Genomic DNA, 19,858 nt, shown 5'->3' with positions numbered 1-19,858 from the left:
CTTATGAAATAAATGGCCTAAAAATAAAAATTTATACATTTACACTAAACACGGAGTGCTCAAGTAATTATGGTAGCTATTAATAAGGAAATTAGGAATCATAACAGAATAAGATAAGTGAAAGGATATTGATAGTGATTACAAAATTTTGTATCGATTTTTTTTCTGGGTAATCGATTAACTAAATAGTTAATATCCGTCCGGATACTAACTGTCTGTATTTGGTCTGTATCCAAAACAACAAATAGGTCATGAATGTCATTATCAAAAGAAAAGTAAACGTCAAATGTCGTCCAACTCGTTCAAGAAACAAAAATAATTTATTAATTTCGCCAAATTTACGCATTAAACCGTAAAGACTATGGAAAACGCTCATTGTCGATTGTGCGCCGAGTTAAAACCACTTAACAAACTCATCCACTTGCAATCTGAGGCTGAGTGGATTGAAATCGTGAAGAAGCTGAAAAGGCTTAACGCAAGGACATTAGGGTTGTTTACTGATGAAGTGCTGCCTAAAACGGTTTGTTTCGTGTGTGTCCGCTCTTTGGACAGAGCATTCGAGTTTATTTTGAACGTGGAACACGCTCAGGAGATGTTAAACACCATATTAGTGCGCAATGTTAAAAAAGAAGAATTATCTGACGATTCTGACAGAGAGGAGGCTTTTTTGGAAGAGCAGGCGGAAACTATAGCGAATAGCATTAAAGTGAAGCTTGAAATACTTGAATCGGAGTCGGTCGCGCTCTCTGCGCATCAAGGCGAACCGAAAAAGAAGAAGAAAACTACGAAATGTCGAAGCTTGGATTCCTTACCTCTTTCTCAACTTAAACTGACTTGGAAGGACTATTCGTGGACATGTTCTTTCTGCGAAACGCAGTACAAGTCTGCTGAGGAGCTAAAGACACATTCTATGCAATACCACCACTGCTGCAATGCTTTTAAGTGCGGCGATTGTAATCTTAAGAAACAGAAGTTGGATAGTTTCTTAGTTCATGTTAAAAGGCATAGACGGAACCTGAAATTGTCCTGCTATGTGTGCCACAAGAGTTTTACGAAGCAGAATCAAATGAGCAATCATAAAAATGAACATAGAACTTCAGAGTACATCTGCAAAGGCTGCAATACATGCTTCCCTAACTTAGAAGAGTTAAACGAACATACCAGCATTTATTATAGAGAGAAGAGAGCTCCTCGAATCGTCCCTCCGGAGCTGGTCAGCGATGACCGTACTTGTGTCTTATGTAAAAAGGAGTTTAAAAGCAAAGGGAGCTTGACGTCTCATCTTCTGACACATACAGATAGGAAACGGGATCATACCTGTGAGAAATGTGGAAAATGCTTCTTTAACAAGCAGAATCTAGCCGGACACATGCTACTGCATGATGATACAAGACCGTACAAATGCAAGATCTGCAAGTTTGGCTTTAAAACACTAGGCCAGCTACGGAACCATGTTGGAGTCCATGATGGCAACAAGCCACACTCTTGCGATCAGTGCGGCCGTTGTTTCCGTTTACCGAAACAGCTGAAATCCCACCAGATTGTACATACGGATGAGCTCCCTTACATCTGCTCGTACTGCGGTAAGAGCTTCCGATTCAAAACCATTTTAAACCAACACGTCCGTCAGCACACAGGTATCAAACCATATTCTTGCGAATTCTGCCAACGGGACTTCACAAACTGGCCGAATTATAACAAACATATGAAACGCCGCCATGGTATGGACATGGCGAAAAAGAAGCACACTCCAGAAGGTTTATACCCTATAAACCCAGCTACAGGTGAGGTAGTTATAACTCCGGAAACCATGGAAACTGCAGAATGGAAGAGGGAAATGCTGAGATCCCGGAGACCAGGTCGACCGAAGCAGGGCATGGAAACTGAAGCCCAGATGCCGATGGAGCACATGCAAATGGAACCGATGCAAATAGAGCCGATGAATTTCAAGAGTGAAGCGACTGAAAGTCAGAATCAATAGCGGTTGGTGAGGATATTAGAATTATCATGTTCATGTTCAAAAGTAACTTTGGTTTCCGCAGCTACATTATTCAACTAGGGAACAAATCAAATTATTTTATGAAATATTTTGATTTGTGTTTTTGTAGTTACTGTACACACGCCTTTATATTATACACTTAGAGTTAGACCAAGATAAGTCTGCAACGATTTTGACAGCACACGCAGTGCGTTTTTTTTTTTTTTTTCCTATCTGGCTTTTACTCCCCGCAATTTTTCACGGGGTGAATTTGCCAATGTCGATTTTTGACTTTCACACGTGAGGCGAATGTTCGGTAGTCTGGGAGGTGTGGTTGGGAAAACCTAAAAACGAATAATTGTTATGAACATCACAGACAAACACATGACGAATACAAAAATTAGTAGAAAAGCGGGAAGTGGGTGACAGAACGTTAATAGTGCCAACATGAAGGAAGTGGAAGAGAAGAAAACGATATATAAAATAAATATGAAGTATAGAATTAAACATAAATAATTAGACGCATTAGATTATAAAAGATAAGACGCTATTTAGAGTTTAATGATGTGCAAGTGCAAGTGCAAGTGTTATTTATTTATACGTCATATTTCATACAAGTTTGACGTTTGACGTTTAAAATAACACTTGCACTGCGTGTGCTATCAAAATCGTTGCAGACTTATCTTGGTGTAACTCTAATGTACATACATACACACACATGTACATAGTTTTATTACAAGCGGTATTTTTGTTTGTGGTTGTTAATTAGGAATAGGAGCAAAATATTTATTTATGGTATTGTTTTAGCGACATAGCACAAATAAAATTTATGGGAATACTAATTTGATTTTATGAATGTATCAATGTACACATTATGGAGCATTCCATGAAATTGTCTACCGTTGTCCCGTACAAACGCGAATTTTCTGAAGATTTGCAGGTATAAGAGTTTCCTATGACAAATGACAAATAACAAATGGTCAAAAATATTTACAGGAGGATTTTATTTAAAAAAGGAGTGTACAGGTTTTTAAAGGGTCGGCAACGCGCATGTAATATCTCTGGTGTTGCAGACGTCCATAGGCTACGGTGACTGCTTACCATCAGGCGGGCCGTATGCTTGTTTGCCACCTTCGTGGTATAATTTTTTTTTTACAGAAAAACAATCGCCCGCTTTAAATGACGAAAAAAAAGTAGCAACACAGGAAATAAAATGCGTCTGTACGGGACAGCCCGTGGAATGTAAAATATCTGAATTGTCTATTTATTATTTATGTAAGATCTGATATATTATGGTGTGTAGAGTACTGTCCGCGCACCAATTCCGTGCATTCGGAGGTCGAGGAAGTGGGGGGGTGAACATTCCTCAGCCATGCACGGAATTCGCGCGCTTACAGTATGTGTACACCAAAGTTCAAATATGGAGCCTATGGCCTATATGGAACAACGGGCCTTTCTTAAGTTTATGAATGATTCCATAATCCATAGTAATCCAGAGACAATTGCATAATAACAACTGTCAACCTCCACAAAAAGGCAACTTGACAGTCTGTGTGCATTCCGGTTGCCAGGGAAGTTTAAAAATTACCCTCCCAAAGCATTTTTTTCGCGATTACGTGGTCGGTCCCATAGGAGAAGTTGCTCAGTATAATCCCAAAACCTCCCTGGCAACGGGTATGCAGTTTTAACTATAAAACGCCCGTGAGACTCAAACATATTAAATTATTTTTTAACGGGTCACTCACGACAGATCGAAACATGTCGAGCTATTCGACTTAATAATACGTGAGTGACCCGTGCAGTCATTTTTTAGCCACCGTGTATATCTGGTCGAACACCATCTTGTCTGATCTGGTCTGGTGGTGCATCCACACCGCAGTTACGGCTGTATTTCCACCAGGAATGTGAGAAGATGCGTAGGTGTAGGTAGGCATATGTAAATACAAACATCCCACGCATCCTCGCACATCACTGGTGGAAACGCAGACTAACTTTTGTGCAACACATGAACCTTCTCCCCACATCTCTGTAGATTTCCACTTTTATAACATACGTTATTAGATGTGACGTTTTCAATCAAAAGGTACCACATTGTCTCTTACCATAAGGACGAAAATGGCTTGTATCTTTTTACGAAAAACCTGTCAGAGCTTCCTTATGGCAAGCGACAATGTGGTACCTTTTGCTTGAAAACGACACAGATGTAAACACTTATGTAAATAAGACGTTTATTATAATAACTATTAACATTAATAACAAATTGTTTATTCGTGCCATGTAACATATTGTATATATGGTGGTTGGCAAAAATAGGGATAGGCAAGAAAGTATTAAATTGTAGAATAATTTAAATACTAACCCAAAAGTCGCGAGCTTACAGCACCAACAAAAACTGTGATGGCTCCTCTACACTATGGGCCATCAACCATCATACTGGCCAGCGTTTAGAGAGGGTAGTGGTGTCGGATGGCTTATGGCGATGGAATGGCCATGGTGTCGGTTTTTCATCCGCACACCAAAGGTAGTGGGCCAACGATGGCGCGTACGCATCTACACGTAGCCCATCTCGCTGGCCCAGCGCTGGGCCATCGTGTAGAGGAGCCATAACCATCGCATGGCCATCTCGCTAGGCCAGCGTGCATTGTTGCAGACGTCCATTGTCATGGGTAACTGTTTACCTTCACCTTCATTAATAAAAGTTTTTGGATGTAAAAAAACACGCAAAGCGTGTGCTTTCGGTTGATGAATATATAAAAGGTTTTGTTATCAGAGACAAGTAAATATTAAGAACTGCTTGTCATACAAAGTTCCTGACCTAATCGACGTTGTAGATGGCACCACTTAACCTGGTATTTGTCCTCCCCTAAATAGTTTATCCCAATCTAAAGTGCGTCTAACTCTAAGCTAAGATTGCACAGATTTAAATAGGACAAAGTGTAGTTATACATGTCATATTTTCATAGAATATTGACATTAACGATGAGGCCCGACTACTCCCGACTATATTAAACTCTGTGAGAGTTAAGGATGGAACAACTTTTTTGTGTTCTAATTCTGTCATTTTCTACATATAAAAAATGTATCAATATTTAGATTTGAGATTTGATTTTATTTTATTTCAGGATAAAAATTACACTAAAAATTTGCATCAATGTCAAAATTATACTTATCTTATCATGATCGTCAAACATTACATACTAACAAATATAAAATAAATTAAAATAATTATGGAAATGGCTTATATATAATAACTATCACAAAAATGCATGTTTGTTAAATTTAAATACAGTTATCTAAACTTCGTTGGTCGAAATAAATGATTTTATTTTATTTATTTATTAAATAAGAATTAAAAGTGATTTTTTCCTGGATACTAACCATGGAACGCTAAAGTCGATGCACCCCTAAAATAATGTACGCAATTACTTGTCTCTGCGATAACTACATATTTTCTGATCTGTAGCTACTAGCTAGTATTTCAAATAATGTGTAACATAATGGAGAGAACAAAATAGGTAAAACTTCTGTAAGAGGTGGTTGATTTTGTAGATGTATTATTTATAAGCTTAGGCACAATTTGAATTTATTTGTTGTCAATAAATGTATTTCGTAATATAATGTAGCGTTTTTATTTGGATCCCCCGACCCAAATAGTAAATTATGATACAAGTGTGCTAAGTTGGTCATTACACACGAGGCGATATTGTGCGCGCGAGCTGTAAGCGAGCGCGCAATAAGAAAGCCGATGTGTGTAATGACCAATGCATACGCGTTTCATACGACGTTTTTCAACACACTTGTGAGAAAAAAAAAACTTTCATATTAATCAAATTTGAATAGTTTTTACAGTTAGTATTGTGTGTTTCATCTGTCATACTCGTACTGCCGGCCGGGCCGCGCACCGCGCAGGCGGTCGGGCGCGCCCGTGCCCGCCAGTCCGACCAATTAAAGAAGGCTCCCTTTCCATGCATATTATTAGCAATCAGTTAGCTTCTTAACTCAGTCGGATAATATAATGAAAAAGCACGAGTGGAATAATACACTGAAAGAGCACGCGTGTTTAATATCTAGGATTATGAGCCAAAAATCGGAGCAAGTGTGTTGAAAAGGGATGTTATAATGACCGCTATGAATGTTCGTGTGCCTGTCTGTGGCACCGTAGCTATTAAACGGGTAAATCATAAACTTAGACTTGTGCTCAATTTTTTAATAATTTAATGAAACCTTGAAAACAATACATAAGGTTTTCTTTTATTAGATTCTTCCCTATCCCGAGTCAGTGAATTAAATTGTATACCGTTTTACTAGGTAGACGTCCGGTTTTTTATCCCATAGCCCCTAGGAGGATATAACCAATATGGAGTAGTCATTAACGGGCGTTCCCCTCTGCCAAAAGTCCTCGGCCGCCGGTCATCGAGGTTATACACAACTATGTATTTGCCACACGTCATACGCCATTCAGCAAATGTCAGTCTAAGCGGAAGGATAGGAGCTGAAAATGCCGAATTGCAGCGTGTTCTCGTGCAAAAAGAGATCGGATACTTCTAGCGTACATAAAGATAACGTTTCTTTTCATCTGTAAGTAATATTACATCTAATTATTATCAAATAGTGCATTAACTTTGCTAAAAACTAAAATACATTGTCAATCTGAAAGTGATACCACTTCATTTATTATTATTTATTAATTTAATAAAATACAGAGTATTCATACAATAATCATAGCCCCGCAAAACTCAATAATGAGTTTGACTGTGGGGTCATCAGTCTCTAGTTACATATGTACTTAATTTAATGGTACTAGATTTTATATTTAATTATGTGTAACTTCTAATTTGCGTTGCTTATTATTATATAATGTATATAACACATTATTTTTATATCACCATAATCCATTCAATCAAATAAATAGTATTAATCATAAATAACGTGAAATTACCAATACCTAGACTACTGTTTAAAAAAAATTTTCCTTACTTTCTACATATTATATTTTTATTTAAAATTTCAAATATTGTATGCTTAAGATTGTATTTTATTTATTTTAAGGTATCTACGGTTGTAACTTTCCATAAATAGGCACTTTTAATTTATTACTCTGGTATTACTGTACCAAAATTATATAATCTGTGACCAAAGTTAGTGATGCGACACCATAAAAATAAAAACCAATATCGATATATTATTATTTTTATTTATTTTTCAGATTTCCAAAAGATGTAATGACACGGGATATCTGGATCCGAGCCTGTGGAAATCATGTGTCATGGTCTCCTAAACGTACTAGCACAATTTGCTCCCAGCATTTTGAAATTTCCTGTTTTATAACACGATCTAATAACGCGAAGAGATTAAAACAGTGTTCCATACCAACTTTTGGATTACCAAAGGTGAATATATTTTTTTTTCTTCTTATAGCTTTTGACCGTTTTTTGTCTATGGTGAACTAAAAGCCCGTCCCGCAAACGCGAGTGTGGAGTCGATTTCGCTGATTAGCGAACTAGACTCCACACTTACATTCGCGGCTTCGCGCCACAATTCGCGCACGAGTGTGGAGGGCCCTTAAGGATTCGCTTAAACGACACATCGTATCGCATCGTGCATCGCCTAATAATTTTTCGCACGAACAATATATTATCGCAGAATTGCAGTGTCGTTAAAAAGAAATATGTCGCACAATCGTCGCACCCGTGGTCGCACTTGTGTTACAGACCCGTTTGTTCTTGCACTTGTGTGAATATAGTTTATGCTAGTGTTCGATAATTTTGTCGTGTGCGTGTGTAGCAACGCATGCAAAAAATGCATTAGTGTTAACATTATTTGTGTGCGTTACCTCGTCCCCGCGCCGAAATTTTTTTCAGATAGAAATTAGTGCGCGTCTCGGCTCCATGCTCCATATTGGTTATATCCTCCTCATTAGCCCAGTTTATTATTATTATATTTTATTAATACCCTCGGGGTCCCTTGTCATAATTCTGAAACCGTTAACTTTTCAGGATTTTCCTCAGGTTATCCTATATAGATAGTTAGGTTAGGTTGGGTTTGTTTTATGGCAATCCTGAAAAGTTTCTGAGAAAAACCAAATTATGTCTAACGAAAATGTGGACAAACAATACATTATGACTTAAAACTATATGGGAAACAATAGAGACCCCAGGGTTGTGTTGAGACATGTAATGATTTATGCATAAGATCTTTGGTATGGTACACACACTAAGCAAGGAATAAATGAAATGAAAAAGTTCTTAGTCCATCGTTTTCACTCTTGTTCTTTTTAGATTCCATCAACTTCAAATAGCCTTTACATCCTGGCAGGACAGCACCCCTGGCGGGTGCTGTCTCTGCGTGTGTCCCATGACACGGGCAAGGGCAGCATCCGCTCGGTGTACCCCATACATATATGTCATAAAAGTGTCAAAAGGTACTACGTGTTGGCTTAGGCTCCGCGCATGCCTCCCAAAGGTCCTGAACACCATTGTTCCGGGATGGGAAAGACCTCGCTAGGAATTGCAACTGCATCTACAGGGTGGCTAAAAAATAAGTGCATTCCCGTTGCCATGCCGTTTTGCGATTATTCTGAGCAACTTTTACTATGGGACCAACCCCGAAATAGCGAAAAAAATTTGGATGTTTCATACATTTTGGCCGGTCCATTTCTTATGGGAAGGTAAATTTTTTTCGCGATTTCCCATAGTAAAAGTTGCTCAGTATAATCCCAAAACCTCCCTGGCAACGGGAATGCACTTATTTTTTAGTCACTGTATATGCAAGCTCTATAGCTTAACAGTCTTTATTCTTTGCATATCTCAAATTACACTTAAAATCGCGTATTGTCTACTATTTAAAATTTAAAGTAACAACACATCAGTACTTTTAAAACTATTAGCAAAGATAGATTCATAATTTATTTATTGCATCCATGGTTTACATTTGGTGGTACATACATAGTGGGTTTCACATGGACCCTGGTAGGGCACAGCGATAGTCTTAAATCTAAAGTATGCTAGGTATTAGTATTAATGTAATCATTAGATATAACTCAATTCAATCTTTATTTGCAACCAAGTAGATACAGTTTACACAAATACACATGCAACTACATACATAATTACTAGGACCCGGTAGGGGCTTAGCAAAGTATTAGGGTTTTTAAAATATCCGTAATAGATGGATACAGTCTAAGGAAAAAACATGCCTCGAAAATCAAGAAAATTTGATTCTCGATCAGAGGGCGCTACTAGCTTTGGCCTACAGTCGTATAGATGGCGTTGACGGTTTCGTTTGTTATTTAACAATTTTAATTAATGTAAATAAAAAAAAAATCATTTATCCATATTTAAATACATTTTATCGTATTTTTATAAATCTTCATTTTTAGTTTTAAAGTGTGTCGATAGATGGCAGTGAATTTACTGACTGTGGTTACAAAATCTACTATGACAGTACCGCTCTATCTTATTATATCCTCTTTGCTATTAGCTAGTAGGTAGGTACAGTCAAATAAGTAATTTCCGACCGGTTTCGTACCTTGTCACAATATGAAAGTCGCTTAGAGACCTCATACTATTGTCACTGTGACAAGGTACAAAATAGGTTGACATAGGTATTGCAAAAACATTGTTTTTTTTTTATACTACGTCGGTGGCAAACAAGCATACGGCCCGCCTGACGTTAAGCAGTCTCCGTAGCCTATGTACGCCTGCAACTCTCCAGAGGTGTTACATGCGCGTTGCCGACCCTAACACTCCCTATATTTACATAATTACGAATTAAATCTCATATCTCATTGCTTAGAAAGTAATTTATTTCAATATAATACAATCACTTCAAATAATACAAATATTACAACTATCACTGTCACTACGAAATGGTGGGTAATATTTTAATAACAATTTTTATAACAAAACTTCCGTGATACACAGACATATTAAACATATTAATAACGGGTCACTCACGTATTTTAAGTCGAAAACGCTCGACATGTTTCACTCCGTACCGAGGAGCGTCATCAGGAGCTTGCGTCGACGGTGACGGACCGGCGCAGACAGCGCCGCGCGCGCGGAGCGTTTTCGACTTAAAATACGTGAGTGACCTGTTATTAATATGTTTAATATGGTGGGTAATGTTACATAATTTTTAAGCTATCGACGCATAGCATAGAGTTAGACCAAGATAAGTCTGCAACGTTTTTGATAGCACATGCAGTGCAGGTGTTATTTTAAACGTCAAACTTCTATGAAATTATGACGTATAAATAACACTAGCACTGTGTGCTGTCAAAATGGTTGCACTTGTCTTGGTCAAACTCTTAAAATCATTAGCTTCAGAGGCCCTACGGCGAGAAACGAAAATCGATTTTTTTTTATCTGTCTACCACTCGAATATGTAAGAGCGATAGAGAGGTAGATAACGAAATATCGGTTTTCGCAGTAGTGCCTCAGAGGGCCTCTTCACATTGGATGCGTATTTACACGTCGCACCCGTGTGCGAGCGAGACATCGCTATACAATACAATACGCGCATAGCGCTATCACGCTTATACAATGGAGCGACGTTAGTATTGGTATCAGTGTGATGACCACGTAATTTTGTCAAAATAAATAAAATATACATATTAGCGTTTTTGTAAGGCACCATTTGTGACGTTTTCAACCAAAAGGTACCACATTGTCGCTTGTCGATAAGGTTGATTTCTAATTGAAGCTATATGGAAATAGCGCCTTACTGGCAAGCAACAATAAGTACCCTTTTGGTTGAAAATGGCACATTTATGTAAATACTAAACGTGATTAAACAATAGGATTCCATAACGGACTAAATACCTACTATACATATGTGGTATTTTCTATAAAAAGGGACCTTATTGTCAATGGCGCTTACGCCATTATAAACGATGCTCCGATATAAATATAATGACGCGCGACGCTGTGCGGCGTAAGCGCCATCGACAATAAGGTCCCTTTTCATAGAAAATACCCCATATAGCTCGTCTACAATACACACTACACCATCGGCAATGTTGGTCCATTACAGAATGGCCGACGATTCCATCGTGTGGGCACGCGCAGAATCATGGCCGCCACTTCCTTTAATTTAATTCTTGTCTTTTTATTAATTATATAACAATTCAAGTCTTGGAGACCCTTTACATCTCTGGATAATTTGATGATCTTTTTTATTATTATGTACATTTTATCTCTGACACCTAGAGACTTTTACATCTCTAAACAATTGTAGTACTTCTATTATTTGTATAGTTTTTGTTAGTTTTTATTTTTCTTGTGTAATTTAACATTTATATTTATGTAATTGTTTTTTGTAATTTTGGGTTAATTTTATTGTTTGTAAAAATTGACATGTAAAAGTGCCCCTGTGGCCTATTTGCTGAATAAATGTTTGATGTTTAATATTTGCCCAAGGGTCTGACACTCTTTGATAGAGAAAGATAGTCTTATTGCGATTTGTAGTAGAGGAAAGAGAAAATAGTGCCAGGCTTTGTCCTTATCACCGACCGGGTGGCATCATAGGTAGGAGGCGATAGAAGAGATCTCTTCTATTGTCCTTGGTGAAAGAGAAAAAATCCTATGCTGCCCAAATTTTATATGAATATTCTTTCTCTTACCCTCGGTCGCTCGGTGGCGCGTCTACTATGTCTATTTATTTGCCTGTAAACGGACAGAATGGCGATTCATCGCCGATCATGGGCCACTGTAGAACATTAAGCCCTCCACACGATCGAGATCACCTGCAATTGCCCATCATGGCCAATGGTGTAGAGGAGCCAATACATGTTAGTGAAAAAAAAAAGCTTTTAGGTTCCTGCCTAATTTGCTTTTTAATTATCCATCGATATTGAAAATATGAAATATTGAATTGTCTATGGCATTTAATTTCAGTCTTTAGATTTTTTTGTGAAAGTCCATCATTTATTTTCGGTATTTAATTCACTTTAAAGTTATAATAATATTGTACCGAAATTACTCTAGAATAGATATCATAACTCTTATGTGTAACACTAGGCTTAAATCCTTTTGCACTTAATATAGTTAGTAGCTGCATTACAATTTCTTTTTTATGGTTCCGTACCCAAAGGGTAAAAACGGGACCCTATTACTAAGACTCTGCTGTCCGTCTGTCTGTCACCAGGCTGTATCTCATTAACCGTGATAGCTAGACAGTTAAAATTTTCACAGACGACACATAGTTACGGAGCAAGGTCATTGACATCGGCATTTTGAACGAATTGTACTCCAGAGAATTTCCCATCATCCCTCTCGCTCTCGCACGCGTGTGCGCTCTCAAATTGTGCAGGCAGCCTGATCTCATCATCCTCCCTTTTTATAACTTTTTTCTTTCCCCTTTTCGCAGGTATCATAATTTTACTCTTCCACTCGTCCATACCAGCATCCTGGACTTGCAGGATCTGCCCCGTTTCAGGGTTGATAGGAAACACACCTTCCGGAGTGATCTTCTTTTTAGACGTATCCGTTCCATGCCTGCGTTTCATATGCTTGTTATAATTCGACCAATTGGTGAACTCCATCCCACATTGATTGCAGGAGTATGGTTTTGCGCCTGTGTGTTGACGTTCATGATTCTTTAGAATCTGTTTAAACCGAAATGCTTTATTGCAGTATTGGCATACATGAGGCATAGCATCAGTATGGATAATTTTATGAGCATTCAATTGATACTGAAGTCTAAAGCACCTGCCACACTGTTCACAACTATATGGTTTGACTCCGGAGTGCATCTGCACATGCCTCCGGAGCATATTAGGGAACAAGAACGACTTATTGCATATCCTACATATGTGTGGGCGGATTTGATCATGTGACATTATGTGTGATGTTAGCGTACCTTTGCTGTAAAACGTTTTGCCGCAGCGATCACATGTGTAATCCCTTTTTCTGTCGATTCGATGTAATTTTACATGGTCTCGAAGACTGTTAGGGTTCTTATAGACCTTTTCACAAATATTACAGGTTAAATCAGCTATGGTGATGGGAACACCTCGTTTTCTTCTCGGTTTCCGCTTGGGTTTGGAGGAGTTGTAGTCGAGAAGGTGCTGTTGCAGCGCCTCTTCGGATTTGAGGAAGTCACCGCAAGCGGGGCAGGCGAGATGGGACTTGAGGTGTGAGGCGAGGTGGGGAGACAGCTCGACGGGGGCCGCGTCGCAGTAGTAGCATTGGTTTCTGTAAAGAATGGTGTTTATAATTATTTTAACAGAATTATTCATGCCATGGTTTTTTGAGGGATTAAGAGGAAAGCCGACGTTCGCTTCTCTATACAAACGTAGTCCCCATTTTCCTCTCTGGATATTGACATTATGGAAAATACATAATTTTATGTATATTGACCATAGCTATGCCCCTACGTTTAAATTTTTTCGATTTTTTGATTATTGTAAAAATTAGGAGCAAAAACAGTTTTCATACGAATTTTTAAACGCTCGTAACTCTTATAATAACTGCTACCATTGCTGCTGCCGCATTTGCGCCAAGTACATTACGGTTAGGAAATTTAAGTTTCCGAGGCATGGTTGCGGGCAGAAGCCCAATACTAAATAAGCAATAAATAATAGGACTATCTTACATCAAGCTATGCTTAGTTAGGCTACGGCAATCTGTGTAACAAATGTGGGTGGGCCATTGCCAGTGGCGGATTTACAGTGTCTGCCGCCCTAGGCCGCCCCTTTCTCAGCACCCATATTATAGGTAGACTGCCCAGTGCTGCCCCTAACATCTCGCCGCTCTAGGCCCGGGCCTACTTGGCTTAGGGTAAATCCGCCACTGGCCATGGCCATAAATGCTTGTATTGAAAATGTTGAGAAGTAAAAAAATGCATAGATAATCCATATTAAATATATTATTAACGGGTCACTTACGTATTTTAAGTCGAAAAACGCTCGACATGTTTTTTTCCGTACCGAGGAGCGTATGAGGAGGAGGAGTGACCTGTTATTAATATGTTTAATATGTCTGTGCCTCACGGAAGTTTTGTTAGATAATCCATGCCAAAATATCCTGTATCCCCAAACATACTTTATATAATGAACTCTTCAGCCAAACATTACTTCTTTAGCCGTTTAAAAAGATTCATGTGTTTTTTAACAGAGATGCAAACTTATAAAATATATAAACAAGGCAGGGGCAATTTTCAAAAATGGGTTTCCAAGATTGATCTGGGGCCACACCACATATTGCCCTCATACATTTATTTTGAGCTATGAACGCCATTTCAAAGTTTGTACAGTTACCCCACAGAATTAGTCCGTATCTTAGTTGAGAGCTAACATAACCATGGTTGCCATTGTATTTTGAAAATACATAATGTGCTCATTAAATGGGCTCTTTGATCCAATAATCACATCTGTGAGCAGTGTGCAAAATAATTTATAATTAATATAATCTTAATTTATATTGAATTTATAACACATCCCGAATTTTCGAACCCTTTACAGCGTTCGTGGTCAAAAAATTAAATAAATTTATATTATTTATAATATCAATTTAGAAAATGTCTCTATTTTATAGTTTGTTGTGAATCAGCTTTTACATTGAAATTGTGACTAGATAGACCTTATTAAGCTTCTAATTTTCTATAGGTTCAAACAAATTCACAAACATCTTCATAAGTCTTCAATAGTTTGGGGCTACGTTGATCTGTGTCATTGTGCCCAAATATTCAATTGAATGAAATAGCCTTTATTTCAGACAAGTACTTTGTAAGTACATTTTATTTTGTTGTTAACATATATCTAATTTCCATCTGTATGCCTTTTGCAGGCAAAGGCCTCCCCTAACTCTTTCCATTTATCCCTATCCTTTGTTATTGTAGTCCAGCAACCTCTTGCTGCACTCTTAATCACCCTTGCTTCCCAAAACTATGCGTACCTGCTAAGCAGAAGGGTGTACAAAATTCCAGTTCCGAGCACGAATACAGTTTTTGCAAAACGTTTCCCCAGTCATCTCCACCCATACATATACAATGTGGTCACAAAATATTGTGACATTGACATTAAGAACGCATCCCTATCCGAAGCCAAGAGAAAACTTTTCAACTGGTTAAATAGCCTGAACTACCATGAAACTGAGCAAATATTGAAACGAGTTGTCTAAATTATACACCATAATAATCCTTCAGGCTCGCTCGTACAGGCACTGAATGACATCAGACACAAACACTACACATATACACATCATACTTACACACACATGACACACATCATGATTTTCTGGTACACTCTTGAAATCGTAAATACAAATACAATATAATAATTTGTTAGTTAGTAAGTAATGTTAGTATTAGGTTTGCATGTATCTCATTTCACTTTATTCAATGTAAGAATTGTAAGATACGAGACTAGTTTAGTTTAGACTTTTAGAGGATACCCCTAAATTTGTATGTAGTAAATCTGTAGAGCGGTCACCATGATAAAGGCCTAGCCTAGTGTGGGACCACTGAGCCTATTGTGTAATTTTAAATTCTTTCTTTTAATAAACAACTTTTTATTTTATTTATTTAATCTCATCAACCCATCTTCTTGTTTGCCTGCCATGCTTCCTCTTTTTCTCACCAGTAAACCAGTACATTATTTATTTCACCCAAATATTAATATATAAATATTTATTTGTTTATTTATTACAGCCTAATTATCAACTGGCCATTATCTTTAAGATACACATTATATACTTACAGAAGGCTCTTCCGGTGTTTAATAACATGATTAACAAAGGCGTTAAAACTCTTGTGTCCGTATGACTTGCAATCCACACACGTAAACGCAGAACACTTGCGATGCACCAGCTTCGAGTGCTTCCGAAGCGTTGCTATATCCTGAAACTCTATGTTACAGTGCGCGCACAGCCACGGATATTCCTGCCAAGTATTTATTACTTTTTTATTAACATCTGACATTTCTTTAGCATAAATAGCTATTAGGGTGGTCCTTATTTCTCGATTTCTGAAAAGTGAATGGGGCACCTCTTTAAATTGTTATTTAGCATGAGTTATTTCCACACAATTTTTTTTAATTTTTTTTATTTAGTTTTAGAGGTCGCTACCGAAGGTCAAAGTTTTAAAAAATGTAAAAAAATATAACAATTTTATGAATCGAGCCAACTATTTATTCGTGCGTTTTTGTTATAAAATTTTGACTTGTTAAATGAAATCAAGTGCCGTTGCCTACTAGCGATGCACTGACGCGTCCTCCACCCCCCTCTCACACCCCCGCGATGCGACCGCGTGGGACGATCTTCAGTCCATTTTCGTTATTGTGAGAGTCTGCACGTAATCCTCAAGCGTATCGTTGTGAAGTATTGTAATGGCGTCTACAAGCAGTGGAATACGCGTCTCAACGCGAAATACAACTAACATCTGGCTTATAGGCCAGTTAACACCAAGTTTGAAGCAAACAAAATTGCCGTCAATACGTGAAGTGCTAAGTTTGTTTTTTCACTTTAAAACCGATGAAAAAAAAACTATAAGAGAGTCTGCGACGGCGACCGCCCATTCCGTCTTGACCATATGGGAAAAAGCTGCAATACCAACAAGATTAAAGAAACATGTAATAGCCAAAATTGAATACCACTTTAAAGAGTGGCAGAAACTTAAAAAAAATAAAGAAAATGCTTCAAAACGCTCCGCTGTAACAGAAAAAAAAGAACAAGAATGGCTAAACCAAATAGAACAATTATTCGACATTGCGCACGCGAAAGCCTTAGATTTGATGACTATCGAAGAAGATAAACAATTCTTACTGCAACAACGCGTTAATCGGGCAGGCATTATGACTACAGTGGACAAAAAAAGTTTACAGAAAGAGGCTCAAAATTTAAAGAAAGAAGCAAACCTACAAAAACGCCGCAAACGCGAAGAACAAAAAATTCATGCTCTGCGAGGAATACATAACTTTTCATCTACATCTAGCAGTGAAAATCCCACGCCAACACCTGACATGAACGACGAAGCAGGGCCCTCAACACTTCCAACACCGCCACCACAAAAGCGAGGAAGAAAGCTTTTGATTGATCCCCACGTAGCGGCGAGTCTTGATGCCGCTAAATTAACTGACAGGAAAGCCACTATCGTCTTAGCATCTGTTTTAAAAAAAACTTGTACAGAACCTCAAAAGTTCAACATTAATCGTTCTTCGATTCGCCGGCAGCGGATAAAGCATCGTAAAGTCATAGCAGAGTGTCTAAAAAAAGAATTTAAGCCCGATTTGCCCTTAACAATACACTGGGATGGTAAACTTATTGAAGATATAACAGGACATGAAACGGTGGATCGCTTACCAATATTAGTGTCTGGGCATGGAGTAGATCAGCTGTTGGCAGTTCCTAAACTTGAACGCGGAACCGGTGAAGCATGTGCCTCTGCTGTTCATGAAACAGTACAGACATGGGGATTAAGTGACAAAGTTAAATGCTTATGCTTTGACACAACGGCAGTTAACACTGGACTGCGAAACGGATGCTGCGTTATTTTAGAACAAAAAATGGAGAAAGATATGCTTTGGCTCGCCTGTCGCCATCACATAATGGAAATTATGTTAGAAGCCATCGCAAATCAAGCCCTTGGTCCATCTAGTGGCCCAGAAGTTTTGTTATTTAAAAGGTTCAAAAAGAATTGGACCCATATTAATCCTAAGGATTACAAGAATGTTATTTCTGATCCCGAGTCTGCCAAATATGTTGAAAATATCTCTTCAGGAATGATTTCTTTCGCACAGGATCAATTGCGTGAATACCAACCGCGTGATGATTACAGAGAGCTATTAAATCTCACAATCATTTATTTGGGAGGTATTCCCGACAGTGGAGTCGCATTCAGAATGCCTGCAGGCCTTCACCGTGCTCGTTGGATGGCAAAAGCGATGTACTGCTTCAAATTATTTATGTTTCGGCATCAATTTAAAATGACCAAAAGAGAAGAAAAAGCAGTAAAAGATATTTGTACTTTTACTGCCGTCATATACGTGAAGTATTGGTTCGAAGCACCTGCTGGGCAATGTGCACCACGAAATGATTTGAACCTGCTGAAAGACCTCATAACATTTAAAAATATTAATCTGGCGATGGCCAACGTTGCTTTGAAAAAGGTTTTAGGTCATTTATGGTACCTAAGTGAAGAACTTGTTTCATTTGCATTTTTCGACGACAAGCTTCCGATTGAAGTAAAGAAAAAAATGGTGATGGCACTAAAAAATGAAGGGCTGGAGTATTGTCCCAAAAGAATAAGCCTAGACGCCAAACATATCATGGAAAAAGATATTGAAGACTTTGTGACAAGTAACTCTTTAAGGTTCTTCCAAATACTTGGCATTTCATCACGGTTTTTTAACAAAGATGTTGAAAATTGGGAAGGTGACGAAGACTTTAAAGCGGCAAAAAAAATAGTACAATCCATGCGGGTGGTAAATGACATCGCAGAACGCGGAGTGGCATTGATGGAGGAATACAATAAGCTATTAACAACTAATGAAGACCAAAAACAGTATTTGCTTTTAGTAGTAAAACAATTCCGAAAAAAGTACCCCAACGCCCAGAAATCCACCCTTTTATCGTAATTTGTTATTTATGTTGTTGTTGTGTTATGGATACCTGATTGTGTAGTTGATTCAGATGTCCATTTTAGAGATTATAACTGCAATCTTTAACACTTCAGAGTTTTTTTTACAATAAATCTGATTTTGCATGTAATACGTTTGTTTAATTTTATTTCACAAAGTTCAAGCTGCGGTAGCGACCTCTAATTATTGTCCAAAAATTATGAAAAAAATACTCTTACCTATTTTAATGTTAAATAATCAAAAGAAATGGTGCCCCGTTAAAAAATCGAAAAAAAATTTTTTTTTGCCATATAAGGACCATCCTAATAGCTATGTTAGAGGTAAAGGGGCCTCCGGACATAGCTGCGTCGATAATATCTTGGACGTTAAGGCTCTCGTCAAAGTTCGAAGGGCTCGGACTGCGCCCCATACTGCTAGTATCATCTGTGGCCTCAAGTTCTTCTTTTGGTTCAACTTTAACTGAAACTTTTGAGTCTGTTGTCGATTTACGCTTTTTAATTCCAGAAGTTTCTTGTTTAATATGTTCAGAATCTTCGTTAATCAAGTCGTCAAAAGATACTTTATCATCAAGATCAAAACTAGCGCTTTTTTTCTCTGAATAAAGATTTAAAATCACTTCCTGTGCTTGTTTAACTTTGTTTAAGAAATCGTATGCATGATTAAGAGAGTTGTAGCATACAAAACATATCGTTTTAGGCAGTGTGTCGTCGGACATATCAACATACATTGCGTTAAGGAATGTCAATTTAGAGACTGTGGCTTGGCATATTTCTGTATCCATTTTAAGATCGAAGAGCTTATCTTCATCCCTCGGCTCCGCGCAGAAGCGGCAGTGGTTTAATTCAGCCCTATCCATCACAGAAAGACATTACTTCCTTTCAAAATAACAAAATAGGATTCGCTTGGAGTTTACGAAACAAGATTTTGGACTGGTACAGATAAGATAAGAAGGCAAGTAAAATGTCAGGTCGTTGACATTTGTTTTACGTTCGGAAAACAGACTAAGTTTTGTTTTGTAGAAAATTCTCATATTTTTGTTTATTTGTTTTGTTATTAATGAAAAACAAAAACCAAAATAAAATAATAAAACACAACCTGCTATTTAATAGCAAACTGAAAAGCTCACATCGCACTGTCGTCTCAAATCGAGAAAAGTGTTCGGCTTCGTTTTTGAGAAAAAAAAGTTAAAGTTTATGTGGTCGGAGATAGATGCCCATGATATTCAAAGCTCAAGTTGTAATGGCTCCTGTACACCATGGCCCAGCGTAGGCCAGTCTAAAGGACGCAGCTATGCGGTGGAATGA

The 19,858-nt window shown here is 37.9% G+C and overlaps 2 protein-coding genes across 2 annotated transcripts; one reads left to right on the top strand and one right to left on the bottom strand.

Annotated features, from left to right (window-relative positions):
- The first annotated feature begins 241 nt into the window (after nucleotides 1-241).
- On the top strand, nucleotides 242-5,596 carry LOC134752563 (gastrula zinc finger protein XlCGF26.1-like). The gene has a single exon (XM_063688232.1). The coding sequence runs from the start codon at nucleotides 362-364 to the stop codon at nucleotides 1,979-1,981; it is 1,620 nt and encodes a 539-aa protein (XP_063544302.1). The 5' UTR covers nucleotides 242-361; the 3' UTR covers nucleotides 1,982-5,596.
- Nucleotides 5,597-10,893: 5,297 nt separating this feature from the next.
- On the bottom strand, nucleotides 10,894-19,469 carry LOC134752763 (zinc finger protein 69 homolog). The gene is made up of 3 exons (XM_063688457.1): nucleotides 18,893-19,469; nucleotides 15,678-15,929; nucleotides 10,894-13,173 (listed from the first exon to the last, which is right to left on the bottom strand). Exons 1-3 carry the CDS (start codon nucleotides 19,408-19,410, stop codon nucleotides 12,183-12,185), a joined length of 1,761 nt encoding a protein of 586 aa, XP_063544527.1. The 5' UTR covers nucleotides 19,411-19,469; the 3' UTR covers nucleotides 10,894-12,182.
- Between the last annotated feature and the right edge of the window lie 389 nt (nucleotides 19,470-19,858).

Source organism: Cydia strobilella, chromosome 25, assembly GCF_947568885.1.
Source record: "Cydia strobilella chromosome 25, ilCydStro3.1, whole genome shotgun sequence".
Classification (NCBI taxonomy): Eukaryota; Metazoa; Arthropoda; class Insecta; order Lepidoptera; family Tortricidae; genus Cydia; species Cydia strobilella.
Note: the sequence above shows the minus strand (reverse complement) of the source record. Positions and strands in the feature narration are given on the sequence as shown.